This window comes from Manis javanica, chromosome 2, assembly GCF_040802235.1.
Source record: "Manis javanica isolate MJ-LG chromosome 2, MJ_LKY, whole genome shotgun sequence".
In the NCBI taxonomy this organism is placed as follows: domain Eukaryota; kingdom Metazoa; phylum Chordata; class Mammalia; order Pholidota; family Manidae; genus Manis; species Manis javanica.
The window spans coordinates 196,025,458-196,047,644 of NC_133157.1; the positions used below are offsets into that span (position 1 = coordinate 196,025,458).

The 22,187-nt window shown below is 35.3% G+C and overlaps 1 protein-coding gene across 5 annotated transcripts in view; it reads right to left on the reverse strand.

The window, feature by feature from the left end:
• Positions 1 to 22,187, reverse strand: part of CSMD3 (CUB and Sushi multiple domains 3) — a 1,174,595-nt gene that overhangs the window by 582,543 nt on the left and 569,865 nt on the right. For all 5 annotated transcript variants that reach the window (XM_073229983.1, XM_073229982.1, XM_073229981.1 and 2 more), the window contains one exon: positions 4,061 to 4,182. In XM_073229983.1, coding sequence (XP_073086084.1) covers positions 4,061 to 4,182 — 122 coding nt within the window. The remainder of the gene's footprint in view (positions 1 to 4,060; positions 4,183 to 22,187) is intronic.

Sequence of the window (22,187 nt, forward strand, 5' to 3'; positions counted from 1 at the left end):
TTTCAATGTTTTCCTTCCGTATTAGGGTAGCCACCAGCAATCCACACCTGTTGAATGTTTGAAACGTGGCTCGTCTGAATTGAGATGTCCTTTAAGTGTTAAAGACACTCTGGATTCCAAAGACTTAGAATAGAAAATGATGGCAAATTATTGCACTAATAATTTTATTCTGAATACATGTCCCAATTATAATACTGGAGTTAAATAAAATACAACATTAAAACTAATTTAATCTTTTAAAAAATATAGCTACTAGGAAATTTAAAATTATATATGTGGGTCATGTATTTCTATTGGACAATGCTGATCTAGATAGCCTTTAAATTTTGTGCACATAGATCAAAGAATTTTGAAAATTACTCTCTCCTATAATTTAATAGATGCCTACCTTAAAAAATCTGTGAGTAGCTGCAAAGGATACAGTTTCTATTATACTAAAATTTTACAAATTCCTTATAATATAGTTTCCTTAAAATCTCATATTATTAGTTCACTTTACTTCTAGAAAATGTCTACTGTGTATTGTAAATGAAAAAAGCTGTAAAACCAGATAATTCAGAAATTATTTCTGTCAAAAAGACTTTGTGTTTCAATTCAAATTAGTCTATAATATATGTCTATGTATCACACATTCTAGTTCTAGGACAGAAAGAGATAGAGATAGATAAATAAAAAATAGGTGATGGGTAGATGTATACAGATACATAAAGAGATGGGCCTTTCATAAGTTTGGTGTTTGGATAAAACAAGGTATTCAAATACCTCTTAGCTAATGTATCTTCACTCTGTTTTCAAGAACTCTCCCTTGGGAGCTCTGCACCTGGAATTTCCTACTCTGGATCTCCACAGTTTTATTAACATTCAAGTAATGCAAAGTATTAATACTTCAGCTGAAAAAGTAATATATGCCTTTCTTTTGAAACTGTCAAAGATAGTCATAAAAGGGAAAGCAATTAAAAAAATGAACAAATGGGTCATCAGGCAGAACAGCATTAAAAAGTGGAATATCTATATCTAAAAATGGTGTCCAGGACCCCATGTACACCCTGGGAATTATTTGTGTACCTCAGATGGAATACTAATGCATTAGACCACCTAAATTGAGGAAGACCAGCACCACAGAAATTAAAGAAAAATTAAAGACAGAAATTATTTATTTCACACATGGAGCTAATGTTAAATATGTATCTCAATGAGAGGAGGATGGTTAATTCGATGACTAGGTTAAAGTACCAGTCTTAATGTGTTAACTTGCTGTTGTTAAGAAATATTTCAGTATAAGATAGTCACCTACAAGTCATTCAACAAGATAATCAAATATAGAAGATAATAGTGTGTAGTAATGTTTTTTCTGCATTGATATGTGAAATAAGACACATAACTGAAGAGGAGCATATTTCTTAATAAATGGAAACATTTTGCAGTAACAGTAGATGCCAATTTCGGTGATCCTACTTTGAATCAGAAATTTCTTATTGTCTTATCTAATCAGTAAAAAAGAACTTTATAATATGGTATTATTATCTCTATGAGATGAAAAAGAAAGCTGTGGCTCAGAGGACTCAAAGATTATGTCTGCGTAAAACTGTGTAACTAATAAGAGAGACAGCCAAGATTTGAAACCAGTTTCATCCAGTTTCAAATCTCACGTTTTTTTCCCACCAACCATATATTTGTTTTGGATATGCAGAACAACATGACTACTTTTAAAGTTATCATACATAAAGAAAAAATGAGCAATGATTTTTTGAAGATGATAGATATTAAGGGATTAGGCATCTTGGTTAGCTGGTATTTATACCAAATAGGAGAGATGTATGCCTATGGTTTATGCCAGCAACTGCCTTCCAAAAAGAGTTCTGACATGATAATCTATGAAAGCAAGACTTTGAACAGTATTTCAAAGTATGTGTTATAACCTATTAGTGTATCATCACATAGATACAGTGAGACATGACCAGTAATTTAAAAACAGATTATGATAATTGTAATAAAAAATATAGAAATGCTAATAAAGGAAATGTTATTTTGTAGCAATGAGTGTGTGTGTGATTGTGTGTAAGTCAGTGAACCAGGCCACAAACAAAATGTAATTCTAATTGTGGGTTATAGTTAAAAATTCTTGAAAACCAATTTCTATAAAATATCTTAAAATAGAAGTAAACCAACAAATCAAAATTTAGTATCATCAGTCAGCTATTTGAAAAAAAAAAACAGCAAGGTGAAAATAATTATGTCTTCCTTAGAAAATAAACTGAATATTTTTAGGGAGAAAAAGAAGAGATAAAGTTTGGCAGATTAGTTAAGATAAACAAGGAGAAATGTGATGACCTCTGTGAAACTTAAGGTAACTCAGTAATGAGAATGAATTAAATTTAGCAAAGCAGAAGGCTTAGAGAACAGGAGATAATTACATCTTGATGACAATTATAGGTAATTATCACGACACAAAAAGATTTCCATCTCAGTGCAAGATTAATACAATGTGTTTGTTCCATACTTTACAATTAATTCACTTCATGCTTATCTTAGTGCAGGACACTTGTATCTTAGTGTGATATGTCCTAAATAACATACTTTATAAAGTACCCAGCTCTGACCTTTGCCAGCTATGTTATTTTAGATAAATTATTTAGCCTATGTTCAATGCAGACAATAGAAGTATCTTCCTCTTAGGGGGAGTCTTATGAGGACTGAATAATTTATAAAATGTGCTTCAAACAGCATTTGGCATGTTGCTAAGTGTTTGATAAATATGAGCTTATTTTTCAAGTACTTCATGATTTAAGAAAAATTCTCAACAATCCATAATTTACACAGATAAGGCATTTGATAAATATTTGAATTGAATATGTGAGTTGAACTGATAACACAGGTTTGGGTAAAACAATTTCCTTTACATAGCTGAAGGGTGAGATTTGGCAATTTTCTCAGTTTATACAGATGCTTTGGGGGAGAGCTGGCTTCTGATCTAGTTTTCCTGATTCATAAATCAGAACTCTGCTATGAGGCAACTGTAACTGACCACTGGGTTGATTTTTAAACCAATTGTGCTACTCTTTGGGTTAGGTTTTATGAACATAAAACCCAAAATATCTGAGATGAAGTATATGCTTTGCCTAGTAACAATGACTTAATGTTTTCTTTTCTTTAAGTACTGTTTAGCACTCTGCATAGGTTACCTCATTTATTTCTCACAATACTGAAATACATGCTCATATTATTTATGCTTTACAAAGAAACTGAATTTCAGAGGGTTAAATAATTTGATCAAAGTTATAAATTACTAAATTCTAAATTGGCATTTGAAATATAATCTGATTCAGTCTTATGAGCTCAACCACCAAACATTCCTTACTCAAACCCAGAAAAGATAATCTGAGAAGAATTTTGAATCTTCCTATTATTTTTAGGTCTTCCATATAGTCCTACAAGGAGAAGCAGGATAAAGAAAGCAGTAAAGTAAAGGTAGAAAATTTTTTAGCTGCTGTTATACTCATTCAGCATAATAATTTTGTTTGAAGTATTGTGACACATTATACATTTTTAGTTAAATGGAAGAAAGGCCAATCTTTTGAAATATCCATAATATGAACCCTCTATTAATCCATATCACATTAAAATACACTATTTAAAAAATAATAAAGAACAGCTGTATGATCTATGGCAACAGACAAACATTGCAAGAAAAGTCAACTGTGTATAAAAACACGATGCATCTGAATGATAATGTCAAGCTGAAAAGATATGACATGGAAAACCATTATTCATGGCTTCTTTAAGAAAAAGGAAATATACTTACAACCTTCAAAAATGTATTTCAAAAAACCTACATTTAAATTTTTAATGTGTTGTCATTTATATGTTAGTAAATAGGAGTAGAATTTTATTTTTTTAATTTATTTTTTCCAAATTTCTCATATAAGTTAATATTAAGATAATGGATAAGTTGGAGATACAGAAATCAGACTTTAGTTATGAATTTACTTCACTGCACCTTCCCCAGGATCCCTTTTCCCTATGTCTTTATGATCACGCTTCCTGCCACAGGTTCTCTCACCTTATTTGTATTCACTGCTGTGACGACCCAGACGCACTGTGCGTTGCTGTCATACTGGAATGGAAAGTTGGGAGACGTAAAGGTTCCACTCGGTCCTTGAAGATTAGAGCCACAGGTCTTCACTAAAAGAGAAATTGCATTTCAAAAGATGAGCATGTATCACATGCAAAATCATACTGATAAAATATCTTGCAAATAGACTTTAAATAGAAAATTGCACAATTATCACCATATTGAAATATATACTATGGAGTTCTAGTGTCACTTACCAAAATGAGAGTATTTTTTACAACCTGACATTCACTATCTCAATATTTTCAACATTAACCAAAAACTACTTATGAATAAAAGTGTGAGGCATGACAAATTATCCTGTGACTATAAACAGATTAGTTTAATTAGAGAGAGATATGTCTATCCAATAATATTAACAGAAATTTCCAAAGAAAAAGAAGAAAAGCCTTCGATTGATTAAGCCATCTAAATAGTTTTCATTTCTATTTATTAAGTAAACCATAAGAGCATAATTGAGAAATCAATGTTAAGACTACTCTTTCTATTCTTATTACTGGGAATTAGACCATTCAGACTACAAGAAGAGTCACAGTGAAATAATTTTAATAAATTCCCACAAAAGTTAAATGTAACATTTCCTTAGTTTTCACTCCTCTTTCTTCTACACCATACTGCATCTGTCTTTTATCTTCCTTCTTGAGCACTCCAAATTCTTGATGGCATTACTTTTCATTTGCATTTCTTTGCCCCAAGTCATCCTTCTCCACCCATCAGTAATAACCCATTGTAGTTTTAAATGATGTACAGTGAAGCATGTAACTTCATATGCACTTCAGACTTTACATAGTTATTGTCAGCACCACTTTAAATATCTGTTTATGGAGGTCCCAAAAGTTTGCTTGACTTCTCCAAGGTCACTCAACTTGTCAACGGCACAGTCAGGATTCAAGCTCAGGTCTTCCAACTTCAGGTCTTCTTATCACTAAATGTGTGTCTCTCTACTATATTAAATAAAGCTTTCTTTACTAGATTTTTCTCACTCCATTAGCTTACAATTTAGCATAAATCTATTCCAGACATCCTCTCAACTTGAAGTTCGTATCTTGTGGTGAAAACTGTTACTTTAAATTTTCTCTTGTTTGTGTTTGGTTTCTATATTTTAAACAATAATACTCTGTTATTATGTAATAAGGAGAAAATAACAATGATATTTTTTACTTTTCTTCCTTCAGCATTAATAACCAATCATCCTTTTTTCATTTAGTGCCTAATTTCTTGTAAATCTCCAATGCTCACTAATGTATTTTCTTCTCTTCCATTCACTCTCTCCCTTCTCTTTTTTTCAATTTCCATGGTTGGCTTATTTGAGCTACCAAAAGTTTATCAAGGATTCACAACATTTCTGACTATTTAACAATCAGTTCTTCTTTCATCTTTTTTGAGATATAACTGACATATAATATCGTGTGTTTAAGGTATACAACATGATGATTTGATAGAGTTACAATGCAAAATGATTACTATAATAAGGTAAACACACCCATCGTTTCACAGAATTACCTTGTATGTGTGGTGAGAACATTTAAGATTTACTGTCCTAGCAACTTTCAAGTATATGATATAATTTTATTAACTACAGTTACCATACTGTATATTATAGCCCCAGTTCTCTTTAATCAATATCCCCCCATTTCTCCCACCACTCTGAGTCCTGCCTCTGGCAACAACTAGTCTACTCTCTATTTCTATGAGTTTGTCTTTTTTTAGACTCCCCACATAAGTGAAATCATTGTAAGTCTCCTATGTTCACTACTCCATTTCCTTCCCTCCCTGTTCAGTTTTGAAAGTATTTCAGCCTGACTTCTCTCATTCCAGTGTTGAAATCACTTTAAAGCCAGCAATGACCTTCTCCTTGCTAAATCTAATAGTATCTCTTCGTTTATTTTCTGCACACCTGACCTCTCAGCAGTATGGAAAATACTGATAAGCCTTATTTGAAATTCTCAGCCTTCCTTTACACAGTCCTGCACACTCTCAATTCTTGCCCTATTTGTTTTAAATAAATGTTTTTTGCTCCAAACCCTATGTTCTAGACCTAATATTTTTCCCATAATTATAAACTGATTCAATGAACTATTTTATCCTTGATCAATGGTCTCTCTAAATAATCTAATTCACTTCTATGGCAACAATGGTCATTTCTTGACCATTTCAATTTCTTAGTTATTTCAATGGTGTTGATTGCTCTCAAATCTACATCACCAATTTTGTCATCTTTCTTGATTTCTAGAGTAATTTTTTGTGAACTGGTCATTAAATGAAATATTTTAAAGAAGATTTTAAATAAACCTTTTTAACTAATCATTCTACTTACCTCTCATATTTACATAAGCACTCCTCAAGTCCGATGTATTTCTCTTCTGAAACATCCTGCTTTCCTTCTTTTCCTTCCTTCCCACTGCTTCATCATCATCTTTTTTTTCTGGACTAGAAATAGGCCCTAAGCCCTTTCCTATACTCCATGTTCTCTCTCTGTTTCATCCTCCTTAGTGCTACTATATTTATTTTTGTAAAACACAGATTTGATTATTCTACTTAACTGCTTAAAAAAGCTTGATCTCTATTTCCTATAAGATAAATTACAAACTGCCTACTATAGAAAATAAAATTAGTCCTGTGAGGATGGAGATTTCTTTTCTGGTACAATTTCCTGCCATTTTGTACAGCCATGTGCTCAACTTGTGCCAGAAAAGAATTCTTGTTCTTCCTTAAATGTACTGTACCCTTCATAATTTGTCATTTTTCTATGATGCTCTCCAAGCCTAAAATGTTATTCTTTCTTACATTTGCTTTTAGCAGTTCTATTTATTGAAACAAAACCAAATCAATGTGCCACTTCTTTCTGTAAGGACTTCTGATTCTTCCACTCAAGTTTCTGTAATGGATTGCACTCCTCACAGAACATTATTTGCACAGCTCATTTATAAAGTTGTTTAGGTGCTAGTGATCTGATAGAAATGCAGTTATAAACTTTTTAAGAACTTTATAGCAATAACAATTTTATAGCAATCACATGATTTGTTTGAAGTTAGGAGAAACAGCTTTCTGACAGGACATACTGATTCGTTGAGTGGTAATTAATTACTTATTTACTTTGTTTCACTTGGTAATTCTACATACTTTGTTTTCTAAAACATACATACACTTATAGTCTTTTGCAGAAAAGGCCTTGTTTATCATCTTTGTACATTAACTCTCTGTACAGTGCTTTTCATGATGTAGGGCCCTTCATTAAAGGAAGGAACACCCAAGTTCTTTGAGACAGCTCTTAAATGGACTATAAAATCAATGATCTCTACATGCTGATGAAGAATTCTTGTAAATATCTTTCAGAAGGGAAGCTGTCCTTCTTGAAAGTGATTTTGTTTTCAAAAAAATATTTAAACAGACTTGAGGATTAAAGAAGACAGTGTGAGAGATGAGACAAAGGCTTCCTCCTGAAACCACATATAATATGGAAATATAGCTAATAAAACTAATTCTGAAATAGCAACAGGAAAGAAGGCTGCACCAGAATGCATACACCTGGAGAAAAGAACAGACCTCACAGAAAAGGATAATGTACCAAAGCCGTGACCCTGTGGGATCCAAGCCCTTCCACCACAACAGATTACTGGTGGGAGGAAGAGAAATGGAGCAGGGAGAGGGTGGAGACCTAGGAATGCTAAACACCCAGCCCTGGAGATTCTAAACTGCATGGTGCTCTGGAGATTCATGGGTTTGGAAAGCTAAGACAGGCAGAATACTTTGAGAGACTGAGATTCTAGCCACTTGTAGAAAACAGGGATCCATATCCAATTGCTCTGGGACAGAAGAAAGGTGGGTGAGCAGTCTGAGAGACTTCCTATCAGTGAGAGGGCTGCTAAAGGGGCAACAATTGCAAAGGGTTTGCTGCTCAGGAGAAAGCACCGGTGAACAAGATTGTTCAGGTGCACTCTGCCCAGCAGGTTGTGAACTTTCAGGAGCTTCAGGTGCTCCATCACTCTGGCTGTCTACACAGCTCCAAGGACCCTACCATGATATGCAGCCTGCTGCACCTTCCTCAGGCAAGCTGGCATTGGCTCGCAAACCAGCAGCCCCTGCCGTGGTGTCAGGCCAGCTGGAGAGGCCCCACCTATGACAACTACAAATGCAAAGCACAGAGGCTTATACCTGTGCACTCCACCCCCTGGTTCTGGCATTAGAGGGTGCCACATACAAATACCAAACGTCAAAGGAATCTTGCTCAAACTAAAATCACCAGAAAAAGGAACAAGTGAAACTGAACTCATCAATTTTTCGGAAAGAGATTTCAAAATAAAAATCATAAACATGCTCATGGAGGTTCAGAAAAATATTCAAGAACTCTGGGACAAATTCTGGACTGAGATTCAATCACTAAGGAATTCAATATTTGAAATGAAACATACAATGGAAGAATTTAAAAGCAGATTAGCTGTAGTAGAGGAGATGGTAAATTGAATAGAAATTAGAGAAGAGGAATACAAATCTGAGGCACAGAGAGAAAAAACGATATCTGGGAATGAAAGAACATTGAGAGAACTGTGTGACCAATCAAAACAGAACAATATTTGCATTAGAGGGGTACAAGGAGAAGAAGAGAGAGAGAAAAAAACAGTGTCTTGATGAGGTAATGGCTGAAAACTTCCCCAACACAAGGGACCCAAGGAAGGCAACACCAAGACATAAAATAATTAAAAGAACAAAGATCAAGGATAAGGACAGAATATTAAAAGCAGCCAGAGAGAGGAAAAGATCACATACAAAGGAAAAGTTATCAGGCTATCATCAGACTTCACAACAGAAACCTTACAGGCCAGAAGGGAGTGGCAAGATATATTTAATGCAATGAAGCAGAAGGGCCTCAAACAAAGAATACTCTATCCAGCAAGATTATCATATAAATTTTAAGGAGAGATTAAACAATTTCCAGATAAGCAAAATATGAGAGAATTTACATTCCAAAAATGGTCTCTACACTGTATTTTGGAGGGACTGCTATAGATGGAATTGTTCCTAAGACTAAATAGCTGTCACCAGAATAAATAATACTACAGTAAAGAAAGTAGAACAATTAATTGCTAAGCAGATGCAAAATCTAATTAACTATCCCCAAAGTCAGTCAAGAGATAGACAAAGAGTATAGTATATGACACCTAATATATAAAGAATGGAGGACAAAGGAAAAAAAAAAAAGAACCTTTATGTTGTGTTTGTAATAGCCTACCAAGTGAGTTAAGTTAGACTGTTAGATAGTAAAGAAGTTACCCTTCAACCTTTGGTAACCACAAATCTAAAGCCTGAAATGATAATAAGTACATACTGATCAATAATCACCCTAAATGTAAATGGTCTAAATGCACCAATCAGAAGACATAGAGTCACTGAATGGATAAAGAAACAAGACACATCTATATGCTGCCTACAAGAGACTCACTTCAAACTGAAAGATACAGACTGAAAGTGAAGGGATGGGAAAAGATATTTCATGCAACTAATAGGGAGAAAAAAGTAGGCATTGCAGTACTTGTTTCATACTAAATAGACATCAAAACAAAGAAAGTTTCAATAGACAAACATGGAAATTACATAATGATAAAGGGGTTAGTACAACAAGAGGATATTACTATTATAAATATTTATGCACCCAACACAGGAACACCTAAATATGTGAAACAAATACTAACAGAATCAAAGGGTAAATAGAATGCAATGCATTCACTTGAGAAGACTTCAACATACCACTCACTCCAAAGGACAGATCAAGCAAACATAAAATAAGTAAAGAGGCAGAGGTACGGAACAAAATATTAGAACAGATGGACTCAACATACATCTATAGAAAACTCCACCGAAAAGTAACATGATACACATTCTTCTCAAGTGCACATGGAACATTTTCAAGAAAAGATCATATACTAGGCCACAAAAAGAGCCTCAGTAAGTTAAAAAGACTTAAATTCTACCAACCAGCTTCTCAGACCAGAGGTATGAAACTAGAAATAAATTACACAAAGAAAATGAAAAATCCCACAAAAACATCAAGACTAAATAACATGTTCCAAAACAATCCATGGATCAATGACCAAATAAAAACAGGAATCAAGCAATATATGGAGACAAATGACAACAATAACTCAACACTGCAAAATATGTGGGATGCAGCAAAGGCTGTTGTGCTAAGAGGGAAGTATATTGCAATACAGGTCTACCTCAGGAAAGAAGAACAATCCTATATGAACTTTCTGAACACACAATTAATGAAAATAGAAAAGGAAGAACAAATGAGGTGCAAAATCAGAAGGAGAGACATAATAAAGATTACAGCAGAAATAAATAAAATTGAGAAGAATCAAATAATAGAAAAAATTGAATGAAAGCAAGAGCTGGTTCTTTGAGAAAATAAACAAATAGACAAACCCATAGCCACACTTATTTAGAAAAAAAAAGAGAGTTTACACACAGAAAAAGAATCAGAAAAGAGAAAGGAAAAATCACTACAGATATCACAGAAATACAAAGAATTATTAGAGAATACTGTGAAAATTATATGCTAACAAACTGGATAATCTTGAAGAAATGGACAACTTTCTAGAAAAATACAACTTTCCAAGGCTGACACAGGAAGAAACAGAAAATCTGAACAGACTAATTACCAGCAACAAAATTGAATTGGTAATCAAAAAACTACCTAAGAATAAAACCTTTGAACCAGATTGTTTCACAACTGAATTTTATCAAACATTTAGTGAATACCCAACCTCCTTAAATTTTTCCAGAAAGTAGAAGAGGGAATACTCCTAAATTCATTCTACAAGGCCAGCATTACTCTAATACCAAAACCAAACAAGGACACCACAAAAAAAGAAATTACAGACCAGTAGCCCTGATGAACATAGATGCAAAAATACTCATCAAATACTAGCAAACAGAATTCAAAAATACATCAAAAAGTTCATCCATCATGATGAAGTAGGAGATATTCCAGGGATGCAAGGATATACAACATTCAAAAATGCATCAACATCATCCACCACATCAACAAAAAGGACAAAAACCACATAATCATCTCCATAGATGCTGAAAGAGCATTCGACCAAATTCAACATTCATTCGTGATAAAACTATCAACAGAATGGGTATAGACAGCAAGTGCCTCAACATAATAAAGGCCATATATGATAAACCCACAGCCAACATCATACTTAACAGCAAGAAGCAGAAAGCTATTCCTTTCAGATAGGGAACAAGACAAGGATGCGCACTCCTACCGTTATTCAACATGTCTGGAGGTCCTAGACACAACAATCAGACAGCACAACGAAATAAAAGGCATCCAGATTGGGAACAAATAATTTTAACTGTTACTATTTGTAGATGACCTGATATTGTACATTAAAAAAAACTATAGAAACAACTCCAAAACTATGGGGTATAATATCTGAATTCAGCAAAGTTGCAGGATACAAAATTAATACACAGAAATCTGTTGCATTCCTATATACTAACGATGAACTAGCAGAAAGAGAAATCAGGAAAACAATTTCATTCACAATTGAATTAAAAAGAATAAAATAACTAGGAATAAGCTTAACCAAGGAAGTGAAAGATGTATACTCTGAAAACTACAAGATACTCATAAGAGAAATTAAAGAAGATACCAATAAATGGAAAAACATCCAGTGCTCAAGGAGAGGAAGAATTACTAATGTCAAAACGGCCATCTTGCATAAAGCAATATACAGACTTAATGCAATCTCTATCAAAATGCCGATAGCACTCTTCAACAAACTAGAAAAAAATAGTTCTAAAATTCATACAGAACAACAAAAGACCGTGAATAGCAAAAGAAACCCAGAGAAGGAAGGATAGTGCTGGGAGAATTATGCTCCCCAGCTTCAAGCTCTACTACAAAGCCACAGTTGTCAAGACAATTTGGTACTGGCACAAGAACATAATGATAGACCAATGCAACAGTCGAGAGAGCCCATATATAAACCCAAGCATATATGATCAATTAATATATGACAAAGGAGCCATGGATATACAATTGGGAAATGACAGCCTCTTCAACAACTGGTATTGGCAAAACTCGACAGCTACATGCAAGAGAATGAAACTGGATTATTGTCTAAACCCACACACGAAAGTAAACTCAAAATGGGTCAAAGACCTGAATGTAAGTCATGAAAACATAAAACTCTTAGAAAAAAACATAGGCAAAAATCTCTTGGACATAAACATGAGGAATTTCTTCCTGATTGCATCCTCTAAGACAAGGGAAACAAAAGCAAAAATGAACAAATGGAATTATATCATGCTAAAAACCTGTACAGTAAAGGACACCATCAGCAGAACAAAAAGGCATCCTACAGTATGGAAGAATATATTTTTAAAGAACATATCTGACAAGGGGTTAACATCCAAAATATTTAAAGAACTCACAAGCCTCAAAACCCAAAAAGCAAATAACCTGATTAAAAACTGGGCGGAGGATATGAACAGACACTCCTTCTCCAAAGAAGTAACTCAGACACCCAACAGGCACATGAAAAGATACTCCTCATCACTAATTATGAGGGAAATGCAAATTAAAACCACAATGAGATATTAGCTCACACCAGTTTAGATGACCAACATCTAAGAGACAAGAAGCAACAAATGCTGGCAGTATGCAGACAAAGGAGAAACCTTCTACACTGTAGGTGGGAATGTAAATTAGTTCAAACATTGTGGAAAGAAATATGGAAGTTCCTCAAAAAACAAAAAAATGAAAATACCATTCTACCTGGGAATTATACTCCTAAGAATTTACCCAAAGAAAACAAGTTCTCAGATTCAAAAAGATATATGCCCCCTATGTTTATTGCAGCACTATTTACAATAGCTAAGAAATGGAAGCAACCTAAGTGTCCATCAGTAGATGAATGGATAAAGAAGATGTGGTACATATACACAATGGAATACTATTCAGCCATAATAAAACAAATCCTATCATTTGCAACAACATGGATGGAGCTAGAGGGTATTATGCTCAGTGAAATAAGTCAGGCAGAGAAAGACAAATACCAAATGATTTCCCTCATTTGTGTAGTATAACAACAAAGCAAAACTGAAGGAACAAAACAGCAGCAGAATCACAGACTCCAAGAAGGGACTAGGGGTTTCCAAAGGAGAGCAGTGAAGGAGGGTGGGTAGGGAAGAAAGGAGAAGGGGATGGAAGGGTATTATGATTAATATACATGGTGTGGGGGGCATCATGGGTAAAACAGTGTAGCACAGAGAAGACAAGTAGTGACTCTATGGCATCTTACTACACTGACGGACAGTGACTGCAATGGGGTATGGGTGAATAATATAATAATAGGATAATATTCTATAATATGATAATACAGGTGAAGAGAGCAACTACATTTTTTTCATGTAAAACCTTCATAAGAGTGTATATCAATGATGCCTTAATAAAAATGTTTAAAAAACACAAAGTGACAAGTAAAAATCACCTATAAGTATGTTGATCCTCTTGGCTGTATCCATCCAAATCAAAGAGTTAACCACTTAACAAGTTGGTTCGTAGCTTTTTTGGCATTTTCTTTTTGTTAGGTGTATTTGTTTCAAATACTTACTTTTTTTTTTTTAAATTGGTATGGCTTAAGAAATTTAGCTAATTCTATACACATTCCTCTGAAACTTGATTTCTTTCCCTTTTTTCATACATCATGAGGATTTTCTAAGTCAGCATACATAGATATATTTAATAGACTTTAACAGTCCAAACAATAGCTGATGGAAGTATTGCAGGTTTTGACAGCCCTCCACTAGGAGAATAGCACGTGATGATTACAGGGGCTCCTTAATTTTGGGTTGAGGAATGTGAAGACCTGTGATTTGAGCAGAGCTGCAGCAGTTTAAACTCAGTGACCAACATGTAACATAATTCAATGGAAAAATTACTTCTTGTTGTAAGCCATTGAGATTTTGTGCTATATATAACAAACAACCACATGAAAGTTTTTGATTTTTTTAGCTATAAAACATAATCCATGAATGAATATCTTGTTATCTATATCGTTATACTTGTGTAATTATTGCAGGATGAATTTTTATAAGGATTACATAGCCACAGTATGTGAAATTTTTAAAACTTGATAAATATGTGCAAATTACTCTTGAAAGGTTTGTTCAGTATAGTGCCAAAACTGGTATAAGAGAACAATTCCCCACATTTTCACCAAAATTAAAGCATCAACTATTTTTACTTTTATCATTGTTAAGTCAACAATTTTTTCTTTTGTTCATTTTATTATTATTCTACAATTACATCAAGAACATTATGGATACCATACTCCCCCTTTCTCCAAGTCCACCCCCACAAGCCCCATTACAGTCACTGTATATCAGCACAGTAAGATGCTGCAGACTCACTACTTGTCTTCTCTGTGTTGCACATCCCTCCCTATGCCCCCCCCCCACATTATACATGCTAATCGTAAGGCCCCCTTTCTTATTCCCCGCCCTTATCCCTCCCTTCCCATCCCTCCTGACCAGTCCCTTTCCCTTTGGTAACCATTAGTCCATTCTTGGGTTGTGTGATTCTGCTTCTGTTTTGTTCCTTCAGTTTTTTCTTTGTTCTTATACTCCACATAATAGTGAAATCATTTGGTACTTGTCTTTCTCCACCTGGCTTATTTCATTGAGCATAATACCCTCTAGCTCCATCCATGTTGTTGCAAACGGTAGGATCTGTTTTTTTCTAATGGCTGAGTAATATTCCATTGTGTATATGTACCACATCTTTTTTATCCATTCATCTACTGATGGACATTTAGGTTGCTTCCATTTTTTGGCTATTGTAAATAGTACTGTGATAAACATAGAGGTGCACCTGTCTTTTTCAAACTGGAGTGCTGCATACTTAGGGTAAATTCCTAGAAGTGGAATTCCTGGGTCAAATGGTAAGTCTATTTTGAGCTTTTTGAGGAACCTCCATACTGATTTCCACAATGGTTGAACTAATTTGCATTCCCACCATCAGTGTAGGAGGGTTCCCCTTTCTCCACATCCTCACCAACATTTGTTGTTATTTGTCTTTTCTATGTTGGCCATCCTAATTGGTGTGAGTGATATCTCATTGTGGTTTTAATTTGCATTTCTCTGATGATTAGTGATGTGGAACATCTTTTCATGTGCCTGTTGGCCATCTGAATTTCTTCTTTGGAGAAGTGTCTGTTTAACTCCTCTGCCCATTTTTTAATTGGCTTATTTGCTTTTTATTTGTTGAGGTGTGTGAGCTCTTTATATAATTTGGATGTTAGCCCTTTATCAGATATGTCATTTATGAATATATTCTCCCATACTGTAGGACATCTTTTTGTTCTACTGATGATGTCCTTTGCTGTTTCATTTGATATAGTCCCACTTGTTCATTTTTGCTTTTGTTTCCCTTGCCCAGGGAGATATGTTCATGAAGAGGTCTCTCATGTTTATATCCAAGAGATTTTTGCCTATGTTTTTTTCTAAGAGTTTTATGTTCAACAATGTTTTAATTTCCAATCTTCTTAGTAGAATTTCTATTGCAATGACAAACTCTAGTTTGCACTTTGGAAAAATAGATGAACTAACAAGGTGTAACTATATACTAATGAAGAAGTATGAATAGCACAAACTTTGTGAAGTGTATGAAGTTAGAATGGTGCAGAGCATGAGAGATATACCCAGAGACTTGTTTAAGGATTTCTGGTGGTCCCTATGAGGCTGGATAATAAATATGGTTAGCAACAAATATAAAATAACTGGAAATGGATCAGTTGGCATCTAAAAATGGACAATTTCTCATAGTCAGTGGGAATTGAATACGGAGAGAGACAGTATTTGTACTTATTAGACATGAAAGGGAACTATTCCTGACATCATAGAGGTAAGCGAGACCAAGTGCAACCCACAATTTCTTTCTAATCTTTCTTTGGCCAAGCACCATGAGTAGTATTTGAGATCTATCCTTACAATCTGCACTTTGCAAGAAAGTTGATAGCTTGTGTTTATTTATTTATTAAGGTATGATTGATATAAACTTTTATGAAGGTTTCACATGAAAAAACAATGTGGTTACTACATTTGTCCAGATTATCAAGTTGCCACCCACACCCCAATGCAGTCACTGTCCATCAGTGCAGCAAGTTGCTAGAGATCCACAATGTCCCTTCTCTGTGATACACTGTTCTCCCTGTGATCCCCCACACCATGTGTACTAAACATAATACCCCTCAGTCCCCTTCTTCCTCCTTCCCCACCCACCCTCCCAAACGCCTCCCCTTTGGTAACCACTAGTTCATTCTTAAAGTCTCTGAGTCTGCTGCCATTTTGTTCCTTCAGTTTTGCCTAATTGATATACTCCACAAATGAGGGAAATCATTTGGCATTTGTCTTACTCCGCCTGGCTTATTTCACTGAGCATAATGTCCTCCAGCTCTATCCATGTTGTTGCAAATGGTAGGATTTGTTTCTTTCTTATGGCTGAATAGTATTCCATTGTATATATGTACCACATCTTCTTTATCCATTCATCTACAGATGGACACTTAGGTTGCTTTCATATCTTGGCTATTGTAAATAGTGCTGTGATGAACATAGGGTTGCATATGTCTTTTTGAATCTGAGAAATTGTATTCTTTGGGTATATTTTAAGGAGTGGGATCCTCGGGTCAAATTGTATTTCTATTTTTAATTTTTTGAGGAACCTCCATATTGCTTTCCACAATGGTTGAACTAGCTTACATTCCCACCAGCAGTGCAGGAGGGTTCCTCTTTCTCCGCATCCTCACCAACATTTGTTGTTCTTAGTCTTTTCAATGCTGGCCATCCTTACTGGTGTGAGGTGATATCTCATTGTGGTTTTAATTTGCATTTCACTGATGATTAGTGATGTGGAGCATCTTTTCATGTGTCTATTGGCCACCTGAATTTCTTCTTTGGAGAACCATCTCTTCATATCCTCTACCCATTTGTTAATTGGGTTATTTGTTTTTTGGGTGCTGACATGTGTAAGTTTTTTATATATTTTGGATGTAACCCCTTTGCAGATATGTCATTTACAAATATATTCACCAATACTGTAGGATGCCTTTTTGTTTTGTTGATGAAGTCCCTTTCCGTACAAAAACTTTTTAGTTTGATGTAGTCCCATGAGTTTATTTTTGCTTTTGTTTCCTTTCTCGAGGAGATGCGTTCAGGAAGTTGCTCATGCTTATATTCAGGAGATGTTTGCCTATGTTCTCTTATGAGAGTTTTATGGTTTTGTGACTTACATTCAAGTCTTTAATACATTTCAAGTTTACTTTTGTGTATGGGGCTAAACAATAATCCAGTTTCATTCTCTTGCATGTAGCTGTCCAGTTTTGCCAACACCAGTTGATAAAGAGGCTGTCATTTCCCCATTGTATGTCCATGGCTCCTTTATCATATGTTAATAGACCATATATGGTTGGGTTTACATTAGGGCTCTCTAGTCTGTTCCATTGGTCTATGGTTCTGTTCTTGTGCCAGTACCAAATTGTCTTGGTTACTGTGGCTTTACAATAGAGCTTGAATTGGAGAGCATAATTCCCCCTACTTTATTGTTCCCTCTCAGAATTTCTTTGGCTATTCAAGGTCTTTTGTAGTACCATATGAATTTTAGGATGATTTTCTCAAGTTCATTGAAGAATGCTGCTGGTATTTTGATAGGAATTGCATTGAATCTATAGATTGCTTTAGGCAGGATGGCCATTTTGACAATATTAATTCTTCCTATGCATGAGCACAGGATGTGCTTCCATTTATTGGTACCTTCTTTAAATTCTCTCATAAGTGTCTTGTAGTTTACAGAGTATAGGTCTTTCACTTCCTTGGTTAGGTTTATTCCTAGGTATTTTATTCTTTTTGATGCAATTGTGAATGGACTTGTTTTCCTGATTTCTCTCTCTGCTAGTTCATTGTTAGTGTATAGGAATGCCACAGATTTCTGTGTATTAATTTTGTATCCAGAAACATTGCTAAATTCAGATATTAGATCTAGTATTTTTGGAGTGGATTCTTCCAGGTTTTTATGTTCAGTATCATGTCATCTGCAAACAGGGAAAGTTTGACTTCTTCCTTGCCAATCCGGATGCCTTTTAATTCTTTGTGTTGTCTGATTGCCTTGGCTAGGACCTCCAGTACTATGTTGAATAACAGTGGGGAGAGTGGGCATCCTTGTCTTGTTCCCAATCTCAGAGGAAAAGCTTTCAGTTTCTCGCTGTTAAGTATAATGTTGGCTGTGGGTTTGTCATATATGACCTTTATTATGTTGAGGTATTTACCCTCTATACCCACTTTTTGAGAGTTTTTATCATGAATGGATGTTGAATTTTGTCAAATGCTTTTTCAGCATCCTTGGAGATGATTATGTGGTTTTTGTCCTTTTTGTTGATGTGGTGGACGATGTTGATGGATTTTCAAATGTCGTACCATCCTTGCATCCCTGGCATAAATCCAACTTGATCATGATGGATGATCTTTTTTATGTATTTTTGAATTCGGGGTGCTAATATTTTGTTGAGTATTTTTGCATCTATGTTCATCAGGGATATTGGTCTGTAATTTTCTTTTTTTGTGGTGTCTTTGCCTGGTTTGGGTATTAGAGTGACACTGGCCTCATGGAATGACTTTGGAAGTATTCCCTCCTCTTCTATTTTTTGGAAAAGTTTAAGGAGAATGGGTATTAGGTCTTCACTAAATGTTTGATTAAATTCAGTGGTGAAGACATCTGGTCCAGGAGTTTCATTCTTGGGTAGTTTTTTTATTACCAGTTCAATTTTGTTGCTGGAAATTGGTCTGTTCAGATTTTCTGTTTCTTCCCTGGTCAGCATTGGAAGGTTGTATTTTTCTAGAAAGTTGTCCATTACTTCTAGGTTATCCAGTCCACATAATTTTTCCTAGTATTCTCTAATAATTCTTTGTATTTCTGTGGTGTCCGTAGTGATTTTTCCTTTCTCATTTCTGATTCTTTTTATGTGTGTAGACTCTCTCTTTTTTCTAGATAAGTCTGGCTAGGGGTTTGTCTATTTTGTTTATTTTCTCAAAGAACCAGCTCTTGCTTTCATTCTATTCTTTCTATTGTTTTATTCTTCTCAATTTTATTTATTCCTGCTCTAATCTTTATTATGTCCCACTGTCTACTGACTTTGGGCCTCATTTATTCTTCTTTTTCTAATTTCATTAGTTGTGAGTTTAGACTGCTCATATGGGATTGTTCTTCTTCCTTGAGTTAGGCCTGTATTGCAATGTACTTTCCTCATAGCACAGCCTTGCCTGCGACCCACAGATTTTGTGATGTTGAATAATTGTTATCATTTGTCTCCATATATTGCTTGATCTGTTTTTATTTGGTCATTGATACATTGATTATTTAGGAGCATGTTGTGAAGCCTCCATGTGTTTGTGGAATTTTTCATTTTCTCTGTGTAATTTATTTCTAGTTTCATAGCTTTGTGATCTGAGAAACTGGTTGGTACAATTTCAACCATTTTGAATTTACTGAGGCTCTTTTTGTGGCCTACTATATGATCTATTCTTGAAAATATTCCATGTGCACTTGAGAAGAATGTGTATTCTGTTGCTTTTGGGTATAGAGTTCTGTAGATGTCTGTTAGGTCCATCTGTTCTATTGTGTTGTTCAGTACCTCTGTCTCCTTACTTATCTTGTCTGGTTGATCTGTCCTTCAGAGTGAGTGGAGTGTTGAAGTCTCCTAGAATGAATGCATTGCATTCTATTTCCCCTTTTAATTCTGTTATTATTTGTTACACATATGTGGGTGCCCCTTTGTTGGGATCATAGATATTTATAATGGTTATATCTTCTTGTTGGATTGACCCCTTTATTATTATGTAATATCCTTCTTTGTCTCTTGCTACTTTCTGTGTTTTGAAGCCTATTTTGTCTGATACTAGTACTGCAAGTCCTGCTTTTTTCTCTCTGCTAGTTGCATGAAATATCTTTTTCCATCCCTTCACTTTCAGTCTGTGCATATCTTTGGGTTTTAAGTGAGTCTCTTGCAGGCAGCATATAGATGGATCTTGTTTTTTTATCCATTCAGTAACTCTACGTCTTTTGATTGGTGCATTCAGTCCATTTACATTTAGGGTGACAATCAATAGGTATGTACTTATTGCCATTGCAGGCTTTATATTCGTGGTTACCAAAGGTTCACAGTCAATTTCCTTACTATCTAAGAGTCTAACTTAACTCACTTAGTATGCTGTTACAAACACAATCTAAATGTTTTTTTCTTTTCTTCTCCTTTTTCTTCCTCCTCCATTCTTTATATATTAGGTATCATATTCTGTATTCTTTGTCTATCCCTTGATTGACTTTTAGGATAGTTAATTTAATTTTGCATTTGCTTAGTAATTAGTTGTTTTACTTTCTTTACTGTGGTTTTACTTCCTCTGGTGACAGCTACTAAAATTTAGGAATACTTTCATCTATAGCAGTCTATCCAAAATAGACTGTATAGATGGTTTGTGGGAGGTAAATTCTCTCAGCTTTTGCTTATCTGGAAATTGTTTAATCCCTCCTTCAAATTTAAATGATAATCTTGCTGGATAAAGTAATCTTGGTTCCAGGCCCTTCTGCTTTATTGCATTAAACACATCATGCCACTCCCTTCTGGCCTGTAAGGTTTCTGCGGTGAATTCTGATGCTAGCCTGATGGGCTTTCCTTTGTATGTGATCTTATTTCTGCCTCTGGCTACTTTTAATAGTTTGTCCTTATCCTTGATCTTTGCCAATTTTATTACTATATGTCTTGATGTTGTCTTCCTTGGGTCCCTTGTGTTGGGAGATCTGTGGATCTCCATTGCCTGAGAGACTATCTCCTTCCCCAGATTGGGGAAGTTTTCAGCAACTACCTCCTCAAAGACACTTTCTATCCCTTTGTCTTTCTCTTCTTCTTCTTCTGGTATCCCTAGAATGTGAATGTTCCATTTGGATTGGTCACACAGTTCTCTCAATATTCTTTCATTCTTAGAGATCCTTTTTTCTCTCTGTGCCTCAGCTTCTTTGCATTCCTCTTTTCTAGTTTCTATTTCATTTGTCATCTCCTCTATTGTATCCAACCTGCTTTTAATACCCTCCATCATGCTCTTCAGCAATTGGATCTCTGACCTGAATTCATGCCTGAGTTCTTAGATAACTTTCTGTACCTGCATTAGCATGTTGATTTTTATTTTGAACTCCCTTTCAGGAAGAGTCGTAAGGTCAATATCATTTAAATCTTTCTCCAGAGTTATATTAATTTTACTCTGGACCAGGTTCCTTTGGCATTTCATATTTGTATATGGTGCTATCTAGTGTCCAGAAGCTCTACTCTGGAGCTGCTCAGCCCCTGAAGCAATGTCGGGGGTCACAGGGGAGCGGTATTGGTGCCTGGGGGGAGAAAAGAGCTGTTCCCTGCTTCCCAGCTGCTGTGCCTGTCTCCACTGCCTTAACCAGTGGGCCAAGCACACAGGTATAAGCTTTTGTCCCAGGGCAGCTGGATATGGATCCCTGCTTTTCACAAACATCTGGAATCTCAGTCTCTCCAGGAATTCTGCCTATATTAGCTTTCCAAACCAGTAATCATGCGAGTATCATCAAAGTACCATGAAATGTAGGTTGTGCTCCCAGAGCAGACCTCCGGAGCTAGGTATTTAGCAGTCCCAGGTCCTCCACTCCCTCCCTGCTCCATTTCTCTTCCTCCTGCTGGTGAGCTGTTGGGGGGAAGGGCTTGGGTCCCACCTGGACACAGCTTTGGTACGTTATCCTGTTCCTTGAGGTCTGCTCTTTTCTCCAGGTGTATGCCGTCTGGTGCCACCCTCTTTCCTGTTGCTCTCTCAGGATTAGTTGCACCAACTTTATTTTCTAATTGTATCCAGTTTTAGGAGGAAGCCTCTGTCTCTCCTCTCCCGCTGCCATCTTTAATCCATTCTCAATAGCTTGTGGTTTTATCATGACATTTGATTGAACCAGAAAATGGGCTTTTTGGTGGATTGATTT